This window comes from Lethenteron reissneri, chromosome 22 (assembly GCF_015708825.2).
Source record: "Lethenteron reissneri isolate LAM-NWPU_2019-01 chromosome 22, ASM1570882v1, whole genome shotgun sequence".
Classification (NCBI taxonomy): Eukaryota; Metazoa; Chordata; class Hyperoartia; order Petromyzontiformes; family Petromyzontidae; genus Lethenteron; species Lethenteron reissneri.
Genome location: NC_083800.1, coordinates 434,038 through 451,425, shown reverse-complemented (window position 1 = coordinate 451,425; position 17,388 = coordinate 434,038). Strand labels below are relative to the sequence as shown.

Sequence of the window (17,388 nt, the reverse complement as noted above, 5' to 3'; positions counted from 1 at the left end):
GGCCGTACATGTTACACTGTCAGTATTTCGGGCTGGGTTGGCCTAAGAGAGGCCCAGTGCAGGCGGATGGATTCTTAGTGCAGAGTGGGAATAACTATGCCATTATGCACAGGCACACTCGTTTATGCACACACTCAGACACTCACACATACGCATACACACTGGCACACGCTCACGTGCGCGCACACACTCAAACACGCACCCTGTCACAAACTAACCTTTCATACGTGCACACACACACACACTTACTTGCATACACATTCTTGCACACAGTCTCTCAAACACATACTCTTGCACACATAAACGCACGCACCCTCACCTCCACACCTACTCACACACACCCACATGGGCCCCAGCCAGCATACAACAACCCGTTCTGGTCTGCCACCGCCAAACCCGGGTCGCTGCGCGGTTACCACTCACACAAAGACAAAGATCCCCCAATGTAGCCTTAACAGGCCGTTGGGACAAGTGCTCTTAATGAGCACCTTGGAAAGCTGGCGTGGCACACGAGAGGGGGTGGGTGTTCGACACCACACCAGGGCGCCTTTGTCTTCCCAGTGTTGATGTTTACACACCAAGTACTCATTTAAGGCTGTTGAACTACGGAAGACCCAGGACCGATTTCAATACTGGTCATGAATGTTGGCCGTGAGCAGGAATCAAACTCGGGCCGCTGGCTTTGTAGCACAATGTGCTGAACTACTTTTCCACCGTTCCCCACCACACAAACATGCTTACACACGCTTACACACGCTTACACACGCTTACACACGCTTACACCCTGACACACTGACACTCTCACAACCCCTCCCTCACCTATTCTCACATTCACTCTCAATCGCACACTCACACGCACTCACAAAGCTCCTCACACACAGAAACAAACACACACCCAATCAAACGCAAACCTAGACACGCTGACACACACACTCTCTCTCGCTCACATGCTCAAACAAAGACACACTCTCTCGCACGCGCACACACTCTGGCACACGCACGCCCCCACCCCCCTCCCTGTGCTCTGCCCCCCTCTCTGCCACGACACCGCTGCCAGCGGAGGTGTCGGGACGTTGACGCGTGGCGCGTCCCGTAGTCACACGCGCGATGACAACTACCAGCAGAGGACGATCACTCACCCCAGCGGCGGGGTCTCTTTGTCTTTGCACATCTAGGTGTTTGTGCGTACATTTGTGTGTGTAGCTGTGTTTGCACGTGTATATGTGCGTATGTGTACCCACGCATGTGTACATGTGTACAACATGGGTGCGGAAGTGGTGAGCATGCTGTGCAATGAATCCGGCCACCCGAGTTCGATTCCTGCTCACGACCAATAATAGTGGAGAACATTTGAATTGGTCCTGCGCCTCCCCTAGGTGGACTCAGTCTTAAATGAGTTCCTGGTGAAGTGTGTAAACATCAGCACTGGGGAGACAAAGGCGGCCGGGCATGGTACAGCATGGTGCTGGCCACGTACACGCTCGTGTGCCGGCCTTCATAGGTGCTCGCTAACAGCCCTCGCTCCAACAGTGCATTCAGGCTGTACGTACGTGCGCTCCGTAGATGTACTTGTCGAGCATCTTGCCCCCCAGAGTCTGCCCCCCGATGTCCCACACCTGCAGCGTGACGCTCACGTTCCCTAGGGGAGCCCAGGGTGGTGCGGGGTTGGGGGGGGGCAAGAAAGGGGTGGGAGTCGAAGGGAAGACAAGTGTGAGCAAGGAGCGGTGCTTCCACGCATCACAGTGAAATCCTCCTGTACGCAACTCTAATTAAGCGCAACTTCTATTCAATCCACAACATCTTTGATGTCCGTCACTTTTGCCGAGTTACGGGAGTCGTGTTGGGAATGTGGGAATATTTTCCGCATTCGGCTGCAGAAAAACCGAACTTGAAAATAAAAAGCAACACAGCAAAATGCTGGAAGAAGTGGGTTTTCAATGGGTCTGTGTCGCTCGCTATGACGTGCGGATCGGACACCTGGACAGCGACAAAGAGACGATGGAACAAAAAGTGTGCAGTGGATAGACCATGGCTGATGATGACGATTCGTAGAAGTGGTCATCGCAGGAGCTAAATTGTCCGTGGTTTAGTGTGGATAATGAGATGAATTGTGCCGCAAGGAGAATCACCCCATGATCTGTGTTGTCTGCCACTGGGAGCAGTTACTGTTATCCACACGTGTTCATGGCTAGAAGTCGCCTCGCAGGACTGCGGCAAATGAATTTGATTATCCGAGTTTACCAGGGATGTACATTGGATTAAACATTTTCAGATGTGCGATTTCTCAGGACATTTTCTAATATTTTTCAGATCTTCAAGTCATTAGCATCACGAAGCAGTGGAATGCGTCTCCGACCCAACGAGCGTGACGCCACTGGGTGCCACGCAATGCCGCTCCCCACTGAGCCTCGCACTTTCCCATCGAACTCAAACAAATCAACTTTCTCAAATTATATTGCAGAGTACTCAATTGGGATTACACACTCAGTAGCAATCATTGCCCCCTGCTGGCAGACTAATGTCCGCTCGCAGGCTGGTGACCGACTCACATGACGTCATACAGGGACAGCTGCCACTGGGGGTCCCCTATCTGATTTAGGAGACGAGATGCGACGACGTGAGTCGCTTCTCGTGCTTGAAGCGCCCCGAGACGCCCCGGCGTGGAGGAGGAGGGCAACTCTATCAGAAACAACGCCATCTCGCTAACGAAATTATCACAGAAATTCGCAGATAAAGGGATCTGCCGTTTTAGCGCCGCAAACTTGCCGGCGGATATGAGGAGCGCCGTCGCACTGGGACCTGTCGCCGTGGAATGCGTCTGAAGCGGCACGGCAAGGCGCTGAGTTTACATTCCTGCCTGGCCGCTTCGCTGAGCATCTCCATCTGAGTGGAACCCGCTACAGATGAGCACGCGATTAAATTCATGGGAAATACATTCGGAGGTGTTCCTTTAGCAAACATGTTTACAGCACTGCCTCCTTCTCTACCTCCTCCCCTTCATCATCAACCTCCTCATCTGTCGACATCCTCATCTTCCTCCTTCCCGAGTCTCCCTCATCGTCTACCTCATTCTCCCTCTCCTCTACCTCCGCCTTCTTCTTCTTCTCCTCTGCCACCACCACCTTCTCCTCCATTGAGTTCCGACAAAAAGGCTTCTCTCAAATCTGCACTGTTGATTGAAGGTTACCATGTGTCTGTATATATGTGGGGAGCGGTGGTGCGGTGGTTAGCACACTGCAATGGCAAATATCTGAACCAGTCCTGGGCCTTCCTCTAGGTAGACTCAGTCTAAAATAAGTGCCTGTTGTGGTATGCAAGCATCGGCATTGGGGAGACAAAGGCGACCGGGCGTGGCACTGCCCAGGACACCCCTTTGTGCTCGCTAACAGCACTCACAGCCTGTTAAGGCTATCGGGGGAATCTGCGTCGCCTAGTTACAGGCGAGTTGCTTGCTGCCGAGGCCGGTGGGAAGGGCGAGGGACACTGCTGTCGAGGAACTTCCTCGGCTTCATGAATGTCGTGGATTCCTCTCCCACCTCAATCACAACTTGATGCTAGGCTGTCGATTATTTATAATTACTTCACTTGCAATTGCTTTTAATATCATATATCCTTGTTTGTGTACATGTTAGTACAAGTCACCCATATCTGTTTAATGTTTCTATGTTTGGTGATTTGCGCAGTGATGAACCTGGACCTGATCTTCCCGAGTCGATTTGCACTGCAGGAAATATCATATTTACTGTTGATTGAACTTTTATTCATGTTTTGCAAAAATTGTATTCCTCGTTTGACAGTGTTTTTGTTCCTATTGCTGTACTGCATTGCTGTACACTTTGTTTTTTTATTCTGTCATGTTGGTGACCCAGGTCACTCTTGCAAACGAGACTCTATGCCGGTCCCTTGAGTTCTCACCCTGGTCACACAAAATAAACTTGAAACTTCCTACAACAACCTCCACACGCCTCGCCAACACTGACTCGGTGGCCGTAAGATACTATGCGCTGTCTGATTCACTGCGGATATTAAACATCCCGTGACATCATAAGCAAGAGCAGGCCATTGTGTGGCTGGCTTCGCGGTCCAAATGTGAAAATGACCTGCAAATTACTGAATGGGAATTACACAGAGCAGCATCTACCCCTACTGTGAATCGACTGGAGACTAGGTCTGCAAAACACAAAGACAAAGATCCCCTGTATAGCCTTAACAAGACTGTTGGGGCAAGTGCTGTTGACGAGCGCCTTAATAGAGGCTGACAAGGCACACACATACACTCACTCGCACTTGCAGAAGAGGGGGAGAACATGCAAACTCCCCAAAGGGAGGGGCATCCGAGTCGGGAGTCGAACCGTGGTTCTTCGTGCTGGGAGGCGGCCCGCGTGTCACCGCTGCGCCGCCCCCTGCGGCCCTGCAGGGTATTCTCCGACTGCCTTGTGCCCTTCAGGCAGCGTGAGCGAGTGGGTGCGTGTGCGAGTATCAGTTTCACGATTGCAATCGTAATCCACTTGCGATCGTAAGCATTGTTACAGACGGCACTCGACGCACGGAATGCCCTGGCAAATATCGCGTTTTGTGCGTCTCTCTCTCCCTCTCTCGCGGCCGCATTGTGAAGCACCTGTCCACTTCAGGCACTAAAGAAATATTTTCTTACAATATTAAACAAACCAAAACAAACCTCCCCCCCCCCCCACCACCACCACCAAGCTCAACCCCTACTCCTACCGCCTCAACTCCCACCTCCTTCACTCAGCCCGCGCCAAGTGTTTGCTCAGTGTTTGGCTCTGTATCTTTCACGCTCACCCATTGTTGCGCGCGGTAAAACAGAACAGTGCTGCCATTGTATGCTGTTACGTTCCAATTACAGCACCTCCTCCCCCACCCCAGCCCTCCTCCCCACCGAGACCACCGAGACCACCGGCCACGCACGGCACTGGCCGCACCTGGCAGGCCGCCGCGGTGTGGGCGCCGTGTCCACGACGCCCGCGAGTTTAAACAGAGACGCCCAGCAAGAAGGTCGGGGTGGCGTTGGCGGCGTGTGGTGCAGGGTCCCGGCCTCACCAGGCAGGGTGATGCGCTTCAGGAAGAAGTCGAGCCCCACCGTCTGCTTGTACTGCTTGCCAAACGCCTCCTGGGCGAAGCGCGTCGCCAGAGACGTCTGTGAGTGCACGGTGGGGGGGAGCGGTGGCGCAGTGGTTAGCGCACCGCACTGGGAACCCGGCGAACCGAACTTCAATTTCGCCTCACGGTCAACATGAGTGATGCTCCAGGGCCTCCCCTAAGTCGACTCAGCCTTAAATCAGTAGCTGGCACAGTGTATAAACATCAGCATTGGGGAGACAAAAGCGGCTGGGCGTGTGGTTGCCAACCCCCCCCCCGCCCCCCGTGTGCCGTGGTGACCTGAATAGGTAGTCGCTAACAGCACTTACTAAAAATAAAGATACCACAACACATTCAAATCCGATGCCGTTTCACTACACCTCATCCCTCCACCTCCCAGCGTGCCAATTGAACCAATGCGGGAAAATTCGTAAATCCTTCGCCACCGCCTCTGTCCACCCAGTGGCACAAAGTCCGAGTACCACTGCGGTTCGTCTCTGCTCGGCAGGCGCGTGGGGTGGGGCAAAGTGTGGGTACTCCCACCTTTCCCGAGACGTGTTGGCCAGCTTGGAAGCCGAGGACTAATAACCTCTTCTAAAGGGCGCTCTCTAGAGCTCCCACTAGTGGAGGCGCTACTGCCAGCAGTGACAAGAGCAGGCAATTTCAGGGTTGCACCTTTACCTTTGTGTTTAATTCATGCGCAAAATTTACTCTGTCCGAGTTTCATTAAACACGTTTCCGTCTGCACCTGCCAGGGACACTGCAGCTCAATCCCAGAGCTCATCTTCAGTCAAATTCCACCCTTAATTCCAGTAACCGTCGTGCGCTTAAGTGAATTGCTCCCGATTTCATTTGATCGTACGCAAAGTGGATCAAGATCAATAACTGCGTCTCTTCACATGTGGTTTGGCACAGCTGGGCAGCAGGGTTCCCTACCGCCACCGCCGCCACTCATCGCCAGTGCCAATTAAGCCACAACCGAGAAACTACAAAGTCCCTCCTCGTTAGAGCTACTCACCCAGAACTCAATTAGGCTTTGCTGACGGGCGAACGGTGGCGGTGGAGGGGGTGCTCGTGGGTGGGGTGGCTGATGGGAGATTTGGCTGTCTAATCAACTGCACACTATCTGCTTCAGATAGTCAGCTTCATAACATCAACTTCACAGTGACATATTCACACTCAACTTCATGCCATCAACTTCAGAACATCAAATGAATACCATCAACATCACACACATCAACTTCACCAACTTCACACCATCAAATCCACAGATTTACTCGTGGTGTGGTATGAATCTGGCCACACACCCAAGGTGTTGTGTAACTCCGCAACGCTGCTTTCAATATTATTGGACCCCAAAAGCCTTGGACAGTTGTATAAAACAGCTTAAGTGAAAGATTGCCTTACTTTAGGGTATAGTGACTGAGATGGGACGCAAGGGGAAATTCACTTAAATTGTTTCACTCAACTTAGCACGTGGGACTTTTATTCTGACACAATATCTGCAGTGCTGAGGCAACGATCCCCAATGTCTCTATTCCAACTCCTTTGTGCCTCGGATTTCTATTATAAAGCGGCTCCTGTTTATATAACATTGCCTGAAACTTTTATATGAGCCCAGAAGGCAACATTAGTGCTTTAGACTGTGAACAAATTATTATTGTATACATTTGACATTCGCAGTATTCTCATAGCACAATGCTATCACAAAGGCACAGGCACAGTCTGCAGTAGTTTCACAGTAGGGGGCGATGTTGCTGAGCCCAATTCAGTTATTTGCGATGTCATTTTTTCAAATTTGGACCGTGGTGCCGGCACGTAACGGTCTCCTCTCTTCAAATGACTTCACTGGATCTTTAACGTTCGCTGGGAAGCAGACGGTGCATATTATGTCATTGTTAATACACCGCCACAGTGATAACCAGGGCTGCCTGTCGGATTCGAACTGCGAACCTCTGCAACAAGCAGTGAACGCACTACCGCTGGTCGTGTCGCCATCAAGCACATTTATGCATATCATGTTCCAGAGGTGTGGACTCGAGTCATGTGACTTGGACTCGAGTCAGACTCGAGTCATGAATTTGATGACTTCAGACTCGACTTGGACTTGCATAACAATGACTTTGTTCCACCTCTGAGGTGTGGACTCGAGTCATGTGACTTGGACTCGAGTCAGACTCGAGTCATGAATTTGATGACTTCAGACTCGACTTGGACTTGCATAACAATGACTTTGTCCCACCTCTGAGGTGTGGACTCGAGTCATGTGACTTGGACTCGAGTCAGACTCGAGTCATGAATTTGATGACTTCAGACTCGACTTGGACTTGCATAACAATTACTTTGTCCCACCTCTGAGGTGTGGACTCGAGTCATGTGACTTGGACTCGAGTCAGACTCGAGTCATGAATTTGATGACTTCAGACTCGACTTGGACTTGCATAACAATGACTTTGTCCCACCTCTGTCATGTTCTGCTATGTAAGAGACAAACCACAGGAGTGCGACTGTGGCCATGCAAGCCCGACTATGCACCACGCGGTGAACCACTTTCGCCTGCGCTCCTTCGACGGAGGAGGAACAGCAACACGACACGAACTCTCTCTCTCTCTCTCTGAATCCTGTCGTCGTGGCACGCACACCTCCACATTGGCATCGAGCTCCTGGACGCACAGCCATCATGAACAAGAACAGACGAGTGTCTGCTATGATAAATCAAACACGTTGCTGCGATACTGCGCTGGCACTGATGCATGCGCACAAGGCCAGTCACAAACACAACTCAACACACGCGGGCAACGACCTTTCTTTGTTGCACGTGTCTGCACTCTGAAGGGCCGTGAGGTTCAACCAACACACAGACAGCACACTGCTTCTGTGCAAAATATTCCTTACATATTTATGTGTTGTTTGGGACTTCTGGTTTTGTGGCCTGCACAATTACTCTGTTATAATAGGGTTTCTCATCATTTTAATTTTGACCATGAAGGACAATTGCCCGAAACGTCGCGTCCTGTAAATTTCCTGTTCGGGCCACGATGTTATTGACAAATGTGAGTTTCTGCTCCGATATGAGCCCTTAATTATACTGTACTCTCATCCCGTATCCTACTGTGGTGAGCTACACCCACGAGACTTACATAACGGATACTTAAACACATGTATTGGTGATACCGCGTTGGCAGCGGTGCACGAGCAAACACTAAGTATTGTTTGTTGACACATTGGTTGCTTAGGTGCATCCAGCATGGGGGCGGCAGTTGTTTAGCCATAATTCACCACGGTGTTAGATTCACGACGGTAGTCATTGCGAGGAGATGGAACGAAGAACTCAGATCGTGCGCAGCTGCTGGTTGGATTGTTAAGTCGCAGGATCGTGAGAGGCAGCGGCTGTGGGAGGCCTTCATCCAGCAGTGGATTGGCCATGGCTGGTGACAGTTTAGTGTTAAGTTTAATAAGAGTGATGATGATGAGCGTTAAAGTCCGCCTGTGAAGGACTGCGAACGCACAGAATCAACCACACGTAGCAAAGTGTCGCGATTTTGTAATTGACTCTGTGAAGCGAATACAATCGTCGTATTTACCTCAAGCTCATCTATTACCACGATATCTGCAGTATATTAATTCGTCACAAAGCTAACATGAATGATACAACAAACAAACACATTTGACCACGCGTAGGCCGTAGCGCACTTGGGAGCGCTCGGCTAGATTATTCGCCGGGCGACTCGCACCCTCCCCGGGAAGCCTTCTATCCTAGAAGAGCCTATCCCGTAAGAGCCCGGGGAGGCGTTCCCTCGGTCAGGATCGAGTGGCGAGTGAGAGCCGTGGGGGGTGGGGTGGGTGGGGGTCATACTTCACCTTTCCAGAGGCGCCGTCCCCCAAGATGACGATCTTGAGCTGCTTGTCCTGCGGCGTCTCCTCCTCCGAGTCGGACATGGCTCGGCTCGGGTCGCGAGAGTCGGGCCCTTAGCGACCGCGAGCGTCCTCACGGACACGACGGGGACGCTTTACAGTGACAGTGCGCGGGACTCGTGAATCTCTCTCTCTCTCTCTCGAGTCTCTGTGTCTCTGTGTCTGTGTGGTCGTCGTCGTCGTCGTCGCCGCTGTGTGTGTGCGACTGTTGAGGGCGCGGGCCGCTCGGCGCGTGGCGCGGCTGCTTGCCGGGGCGTGCGGCGCGACGGGAGCCGCTGCCTCTGCCCGGGTCGCCATGGCAACAGAGTTGGAGGGCGCTCGGCTTTGATGGCGGTCGCCAAGCAACGGCGGTCGCCAGGCGACGGCGGCGCTCAGGAAGCCCGCGGGCCTCCCGTCCGGAGCCCCTCTCTCTCGACTCGGGGTACCTTGGCCTACTCTTCACCGCTGGCCTCGGCGTCTTGTGACCGGCGGGGAGTGCCCACACTTCCCCCACCACAACGCGACCCGCCCCCACCGGCCGGCTCCCGGCTGTCGTCGTGAGCCAGTGTCGGGACGAGCTCCTTTATCCGCGGTGATGAGCGGCTCGCGGACTCGTCACCCGCGGGGTAAACTCGCAGGTCACCCGCGGGGTAAACTCGCAGGTTACCCGCGGGGTAAACTCGCAGGTTACCCGCGGGTTGCCGATGGAGCTTGACGCGCGATGACCGGGTGCCGTCCCGCGAGGACTCGCGGGGAGTGCGCCGAGAGTGGCGGGTGGTTTCTTGAGAACTGCTTTGCTTAGTTGAGTTTGTTGTCCTTCCCCGCACGTCCGATCAGCGCAGTTGGCTACGTACGGTGCGAAGGAAGTTCAACACACACATGCGGCATCATAGGAAGGAGAGGGTCGCACATGAGACGAGTTCTTATGTATGCTGCTGCTGGGAGGACAGAGGCGGTAGTGAGGGGGGGGGGTAAGATAACAATCATGTGCGTTGGGCTACTAAGTTGTCAATGTTTTTACGAAGTAACAATAAAGTATGTTAGCTGTGGCCGTGGTTTATGTGTCCTGTTGAACTTCTTTCGCACCGTACGTAGCCAACCGTGCTAATCGGGGGCGTGTTTAGGATGGATGTTTGTGTTCCAGTTGGTGTATTTTGTATTGCAGATTCTGTGTGTTGTGTTAAAGTTGTTGTGTTAAAGTTGCTGTGTTTGTGTTGAAATTTCTGTTTATGTAAAGTGTTGTGTTAACACCCAAGTGATGTGTTAACGCCGTCCTATAACTATGGTTACTTTTCAAAACACAACAAATGATCTTCACTGATATCAACACAATATTTTATTTATGTATCATGCGATTTCAGTCTTTAACATACTTTCCCCATGAAAACGTTACGCAATTATATATCTGTACACTGCATTGCATACTCTGTAATTGTAGGTCTGTGTGAGTCCATGGGTCTCTATGATTCTATGGAACTCCACGTGAGTCTTAGAGCAGTTAGTGATATGAATAGTGATGCTGTCAACTCGTAACGTGCCGTCACAGGAGGAGGAGGAACCACAGACGAGCGGGAAGGCGGCAGCATCCATGCTCTGCGATCCTCCCTTTATAAGGATGGTGGGAGATGGTGCAGGGCAGCTCGTGAAGGCCGCTGTGTGTCTCCCGTGCAGCATTTGCCGGATCTGACCGAGGTGAAAGACGATGGTGGCGTGGATGAATGGTGCTCGTGGTATAAGATGCTCTGGCTACGATTTTCGGGATGTTTTTGGACAATGCCACGTACATTGTGTGTGCGTTCATTTGTTTAGACCGGAGAACCTGGAAGAAACCCGTGCAGAACAGGGGCAGAACACAGACACTTCACACAGACAGATCGACATAGTCCCTCTTGGTTACGCAGCGAGGCGCCGCGGGGTAATTACCTTGCACGCTCGTAACGACGTCGTTAACTGGTTTTGCTGGAAGATAAATAATCTCACCGAGTTGTTTATTTTCCTAGATAATAGCTGCTTTGTGTGGACACGTGCCTGCGTGCGTGCTGCGGACGTGTGTGCGTGATCCCTGCCTGCGAGCCCGCCTGCGTGTGTGCTTGCCTGCCTGTGCGTGCTGTGTGCGTGAGTGTGTCTGCCTGCATGTGCGTGCTGCGTGAGTGTGTCTGTCTGCCTGCATGTGTATGTGCGTGCTGTGTGTGTGTCTGCCTGCATGTGCATGTGCGTGCTGTGTGTGTGTCTGCCTGCATGTGCGTGCTGTGTGCGTGAGTCTGCCTGCATGTGTATGTGCGTGCTGTGTGAGTGTCTGCCTGCATGTGTATGTGCGTGCTGTATGTGCGTGCTGTGTGTGTGTGTGTGCCTGCATGTGCGTGCTGTGTGTGTGAGTCTGCCTGCATGTGTATGTGCGTGCTGCATGTGCGTGCTGTGTGTGTGTGTGCTGTATGTGCGTGCTGTGTGTGTGTGTGTGCTGTATGTGCGTGCTGTGTGTGTGTCTGCGTGTGGCTCTTCTATCCCTGCGCACGGCAGTGTGGGTCACGAGCTGAGCACCGATGTCGAGCTCTGCTCGTGGCCACCGCCAGAATCCTTCTGGACAGAGTTCGTGTCGCTTCGTCGCAGGAGCGCAGTCCTCAGTGGGTTACCGTGTGGCCCTGGTCTGGCGTACGTGGCTACAGTCTGTGGATTGTTTTCGATGTCAATGTGAGATTCTGTCTGCCCCTTGTGTCTCTACTTCTCCACTCTCTACTTCTCCAGCGAGGTGTGCTGCGCATTGGCCGGGCGACGTCGCCTTGTGGCTGATGGCTCCACGAGGACACCCATTCAACGGATCGAGTTTGATCAATTCAGCACTGAATTATGGTTGACGATGAAAAATAAACCCAGTGTTCAATTAGTGGTGTGGTTACAACTGTCGTTTTTGCATTACCGGTATTCGCATTAAATACCGGTGAGAAAAACCGGTTACCGATTTGCCGCCCATGGAGAAACACCGAGCGCAATAAACGCAACTCCGAATCGCGGGCACGAAGTCTCGTCCCGATCGGTGCCCTGGACACGACAACCGGCTCCTGACCATCGATTCTGAAGACATTTACCGGTTTACTGCCGATGGTTTACAAATCACGTGTGCAATGCAGTATACACATTCCTGTGATTATTTGTCCATTCTTTGTATTTGCATCTCCTTTGCGAAGTCGATTCGGCTATCAATGGGATCACACCCGTGTCGTAGAATCGCGATTGTTCATCCAGGAAAGCCTCCCTGAGTCCCAAGACTTATTATCAATCGGGAGGGTTCTGCCACGTTCCCACAGGAGGGAGGCGATGCTGCTGCTGCTGCTGCGTGTGACGTTTTGCAGTTAAGTTTTCAGCATTGGGATGTGTTGGCCAACGCCCGTTACATTATGTGTAGATTGTATGTTGTTATTGGGGGAGAACCCCCACGTAGGAAATGGGGAGAACATACAGTCATAACAAATACAAAGATCCCCGTATATCCTGATCATACACCTGGGGCTAGTGCTGATAGCGAGTAGCTATGAGGGCCGGCACGGCACACGAGGGAGGTGGGTGGCCAGTATCACGCCCTACCGCCTTTGTCTCCCTAGTGGCAACGGTAACGTACCATACCAGGTACTCATTTGAGGCTGAGTCGACCTAGGGGAGGCCCACGACTGGTTGGTAGCGCTTCACACACAGACAAAGATCTTTTATCTTTGTCTGTGTGTATGTGTGCGTGTGTATGTGTGTGTCTGTGTGTCTGTGTGTGTCTGTGTGTCTGGGTGTCTGTGTGTGTATGTGTGTGTATGTGTGTGTGTCTGTGTGTCTGTGTAGCGGTAGTGCAGCGGTTAGCGCGCTAAGCACCTCCGAACCGAGTTCGATTCGCGCGCACGGAGACCCCGTGACAAGTATCTGAACCCGTTCTGGGCCTCTCCTAGGTCGACTCAGCCTCAAATAAGTACCTGGCGCGATGTGTAAACATCGCCACTAGAGAGACATGGCAGCCGGTCGTGGTGTTGGCCACCCACCCCCTCGTGTGCCGTGCCGGCCTTCATAGGTACTCGCTATCAGCACTTGTCCCTAGAGTCTGCTAAGGCGATAATAGAGGGGACCTTTGCCTTCGTATATAGATATATCGGCGTGTGTGTGTATATATATATGTGTGTGTGTGCGCTATTAACATGACGGAACGCCAAACGGGTTTATGTAAAGCTGACAGTTTGTCACAATAACCTGCCTTGTAGTGCCATCACACACACGTACACACACACATCCAGAGTGTGTGTGTACGTGTGTGTACGTGCGCGTACACCCACAAACACACGTGCGTGCAGTAGTCGGGCGTCAGAGCCCCTCAATCCACTGCTGCATGAAGGGCTCCCCACGCCGCGTGGCTCGCGGCGGGGAGGGTGTTGACCAAACTCCACCAGGTGGGTGCCCAGGGCCGCTTCTCATCGCACTCACCACGGATGTCGCCATGAGTGGCGGGGAGTTGAACTCCGTGCACCGGGTACACAGCACCAGCTCGCGAGCCAGTGCTCCACCGCTCTGGCGCACATTACATGTGTGTGTGTGTGTACACGTGTGTGTGGGTGTATACACGTGTGGTCTCGCTAGCTTTCTATCGGCTGTAGCCTCTCACTCCACGGGAGGCGATGAACTTGGTTCACCAATGTGTGTTTGATGTGTGTTTGTGTGTGATGTGTGTTTGTGTGTGATGTGTGTTTGTGTATTTGTGTGTTTGTGTGTGATGTGTGTTTGTGTGTGATGTGTGTTTGTGTTTGTGTGTGATGTGTGTTTGTGTGTTTGTGTGTGGTGTGTGTTTGTGTGTGGTGTGTTTGTGTGTTTGTGTGTTGGTGTCTGTTGGTGTGCTTGTGTGTTTGTGTGTGGTGTGTGTTTGTGTGTTTGTGTGTGGTGTGTGTTTGTGTATTTGTGTGTTTGTGTGTGATGTGTGTTTGTGTGTGATGTGTGTTTGTGTGTGATGTGTGTTTGTGTGTTTGTGTGTTTGTGTGTGGTGTGTGTTTGTGTGTGGTGTGTTTGTGTGTTTGTGTGTTGGTGTCTGTTGGTGTGCTTGTGTGTTTGTGTGTGGTGTGTGTTTGTGTGTTTGTGTGTGGTGTGTGTTTGTGTGTTTGTGTGTGGTGTGTGTTTGTGTGTTTGTGTGTGATGTGTGTTTGTGTGTGATGTGTGTTTGTGTGTGATGTGTGTTTGTGTGTTTGTGTGTTTGTGTGTGGTGTGTGTTTGTGTGTGGTGTGTTTGTGTGTTTGTGTGTTGGTGTGTTGGTGTGCTTGTGTGTTTGTGTGTGGTGTGTGTTTGTGTGTTTGTGTGTGGTGTGTGTTTGTGTGTTTGTGTGTTTGTGTGTGATGTGTGTTTGTGTGTGATGTATGTTTGTGTGTGATGTGTGTTTGTGTGTTTGTGTGATGTGTGTTTGTGTGTTTGTGTGATGTGTGTTTGTGTGTTTGTGTGTGTGTGATGTGTGTTTGTGTGATGTGTGTTTGTGTGTTTGTGTGTGATGTGTGTTTGTGTGTGATGTGTGTGGTGTGTGTTTGTGTGTTTAGCGCGAAGAGCAAAGAATCCACTCCGCGCCCTCGCGAGTCTCCAACAGCGCGAGGATTCTCATCACCCACGAGGCGCCCTCGCCGCTCGAGACCCAACACCACTGCTATACACTTACATATCATAAGCCACTTCGTTGGCATATCCTTTGTAGCTCAGTGGGCCTTACCTGGTGAAATGTTTTTAAAAATATTTCATTTAGAACATCATGAGAATTCACGCCGGTCACTCACCCAGCTCTGTATGTCAGATACAGTTACACCGACTCGCACCGTTAAAGTATTTATATTTACAAAACAAATAAATACACGTTAGCTTTCACACTGTGTCTGTGTATATATGTAATCTTAGCATTCAAAATGCAACAATGATTACAGAAACGACGCATACATTTGAAGCAAGCCTGAGCACTGCTGATGAGGAGACACTGGATGTCGGAGTTGTTGTTTGTGTTGAACCAATGCTGCTGCTGCTGCTGCTGAGACGCACGTCCAGAAGGAAGGAAGGGCCATACGGCTGATAGGAGGTATACAATAATCACCGTTATATGCGGAGGAGGAGGAGGCGTGGAGTCTGTTTGGTGATCATTTAGATTGTTCATGATGGCACCTGCGTCTCAGAAATAGCTCTCTTCATACGCGACAGCAATTTTGCTGGAGCAGCCACCTGATGACGGAGGCTTGTGTTGCCTTCGAAACGCCGTGATTTGTTTTAATTTAGTTGTTTTCATTTTAATGTATTTTATTTAGTTTTTTACCTACGTAACTTTACCGAAAAAAAAACAAAGAGTACTTGCGATGTTGTATACGATGTTGTGTTGCTGTATGTGTTGTTGTTGTGTTGCTGTAAGGTTGATGTTGTGTTGCTCTATGAGTGATGTTGTGTGGCTATATTGTTGATGTTGTGTTGCTCTATGTGTTGAGTGTAAAATAGAGTGGTTGTCTCAATGATCGCAGAGTTATAATGAGCAGCAGCAAGAGTATCGGCAGCCGTCACGAACGCACGTGTCTATATACTGTATATGCCGCATTGTCATTGAACATCGCACGCATTTCATAAGACGGATTTCCCTGAGGGGTCAGACGTTGTACCGACACGTGGTTATTTACCGCCTTCTCCGGAGTATAAGACGCTCCGGAAAGTAAGACGCACCCCAAACTTGTTCCCGGCGTCACTCAACGTTCGCGAATCAGGCCACACGCCCACCGGAGGAGAAGACGCACCCCGGGTCGCATCATGACGCAGCGGGGGAACGAAGTACGTCTTACAATCCGGTATGATTGTAATAAATTAACCGCACAACCACGCCGAGTTTGGAAGGACTAATTTGCATGTAAAAGTACTGCACACAAAGACCCCCGTATAGCCTTGGCAGACGGTTGGGGGCAAGTGCTATTTGTGAGCACCTATTAAGGCTGGCACGAGTTTTCGTCAGCTCCACTCCCGGCCGCCTTTGTCTCTCGACACACCACAACACTAATTTAAGGCTGAGTCGACCTAGTTGGTGCTGAATCGAACCTAGTTCGCCCGGTTCGTAGTGCAATGCGCTAACCGCTGCGCCACCGCTCCCTCCCCCCCCCCCCCCCCCCCACATAGACATACACTACAGTACACACACACATAGACATTTACTACACACACAAACACTCTATATATACAGGGTGTACACACACACACAGACATATACTACACACACTCTCTCTATATATACACAGGGTGTACACATAGACATTTACTAGGCACACATACACGTTCGTACACTGCATATATATTATACAAGCGTTAGTTGTCCAATGATCATGTGGTTGGAGTAAGTGCCGTTCGTTCTGACTGACCGTGATGGGATCGATCAGGGGTATTCGTCCATCCTTACAACGATTCCTTCTCTCGGACAGGACAAATCAAAATCAGCTCGTCAATCCTTGATGCACACGTGATGTTCGGGTAAGGCCACGTCACGATCTGGCCACGTTTGTGTCGTCAAGACCGTGCACCACCCGACACAGCACGCGCGTTGTGCGAGCGGTGGAGCGACTGGCCGAGCATTCTCCGCTCACTCGAGTCGGGGAACCGCGCTCACTGCCCAATTCAGAATTGAGATTTAAACACAAAATCGTAAGTCGCTTCCAGGACGCAGCGATTGAGTTTTAAGTGGAATTTTCAAAGGGAAATTCACCCCCTCTGTAGGACGGGCTGCCCTCGAAAATATTCATCCACACGTGAACGATTTCATCATATGACGAAATGTTATCATCGAGATGCTACGGTGAAAAATGTTCGGGTTTTAAACGATAACCGGTTAAACTGGTAACCGTTTCCAGAATATATTACCGGTTCGGAATGTGTATGAACCGTAGCGATTGTTTAGTTATTTACCAACGTGCCCCCCGCACGGCCTGAATAGGGTGCACACTCAGGGTTGGTGTCGCTACGCCCGGCCGCCTTTCTCTCCCCAGTGGGAATGTTCACACACCGCATCAGGTACTATACTCATTACAGGTTGAGTCGACCTCGCGGATCCCTCGGACCAATTACTGGTCGTGAGTGGGAATCGAACTCGGATCGCCGGGTTCGTAGTGCAGTGCGCTAATCACCGCTCCGCCCTAGACACACGCACATATATATAAATATATAATAGACCCGGCTCTTCTGATGCGCCCAGGCAGGCGAAACCCAGAGTGTTGCGTGTGGAAGCCCGATAGGTTGAAGTGCTAAATATAAATGTATTTTTATTTATCTGTAAGAAAGCCCGAGGTGGAGTTGTTTATTTGGTTTTCAGATTATTTCGCACCAACGCTCCACTACGTTTATCGGGCGCTCTGGGTGAAATCACGCATCGACTAACAGCATCGA

At 51.2% G+C, this 17,388-nt stretch overlaps 1 protein-coding gene and 1 long non-coding RNA gene across 3 annotated transcripts in view; one reads left to right on the top strand and one right to left on the bottom strand.

Moving 5' to 3' along the window:
- The window catches only part of RAB28 (RAB28, member RAS oncogene family), a 30,818-nt gene extending 21,599 nt beyond the window's left edge, over positions 1 to 9,219 (bottom strand). The window contains exons 1-3 of one of the 2 annotated variants that reach the window (XM_061556176.1): positions 8,962 to 9,219; positions 5,062 to 5,158; positions 1,551 to 1,639 (exon numbers count right to left, since the gene is read on the bottom strand). In XM_061556176.1, coding sequence (XP_061412160.1) covers positions 1,551 to 1,639; positions 5,062 to 5,158; positions 8,962 to 9,039 — 264 coding nt within the window. In that variant the 5' untranslated portion in view covers positions 9,040 to 9,219. The remainder of the gene's footprint in view (positions 1 to 1,550; positions 1,640 to 5,061; positions 5,159 to 8,961) is intronic. The other variant, XM_061556177.1, reaches the window with a different exon arrangement.
- A 62-nt stretch (positions 9,220 to 9,281) lies between these two features.
- On the top strand, positions 9,282 to 11,875 carry LOC133345445 (uncharacterized). Its single transcript, XR_009755443.1, has 3 exons — positions 9,282 to 9,436; positions 10,541 to 10,686; positions 11,737 to 11,875. It is a non-coding gene; the product is annotated as an uncharacterized LOC133345445 (long non-coding RNA).
- The last annotated feature ends 5,513 nt before the right edge of the window (positions 11,876 to 17,388 follow it).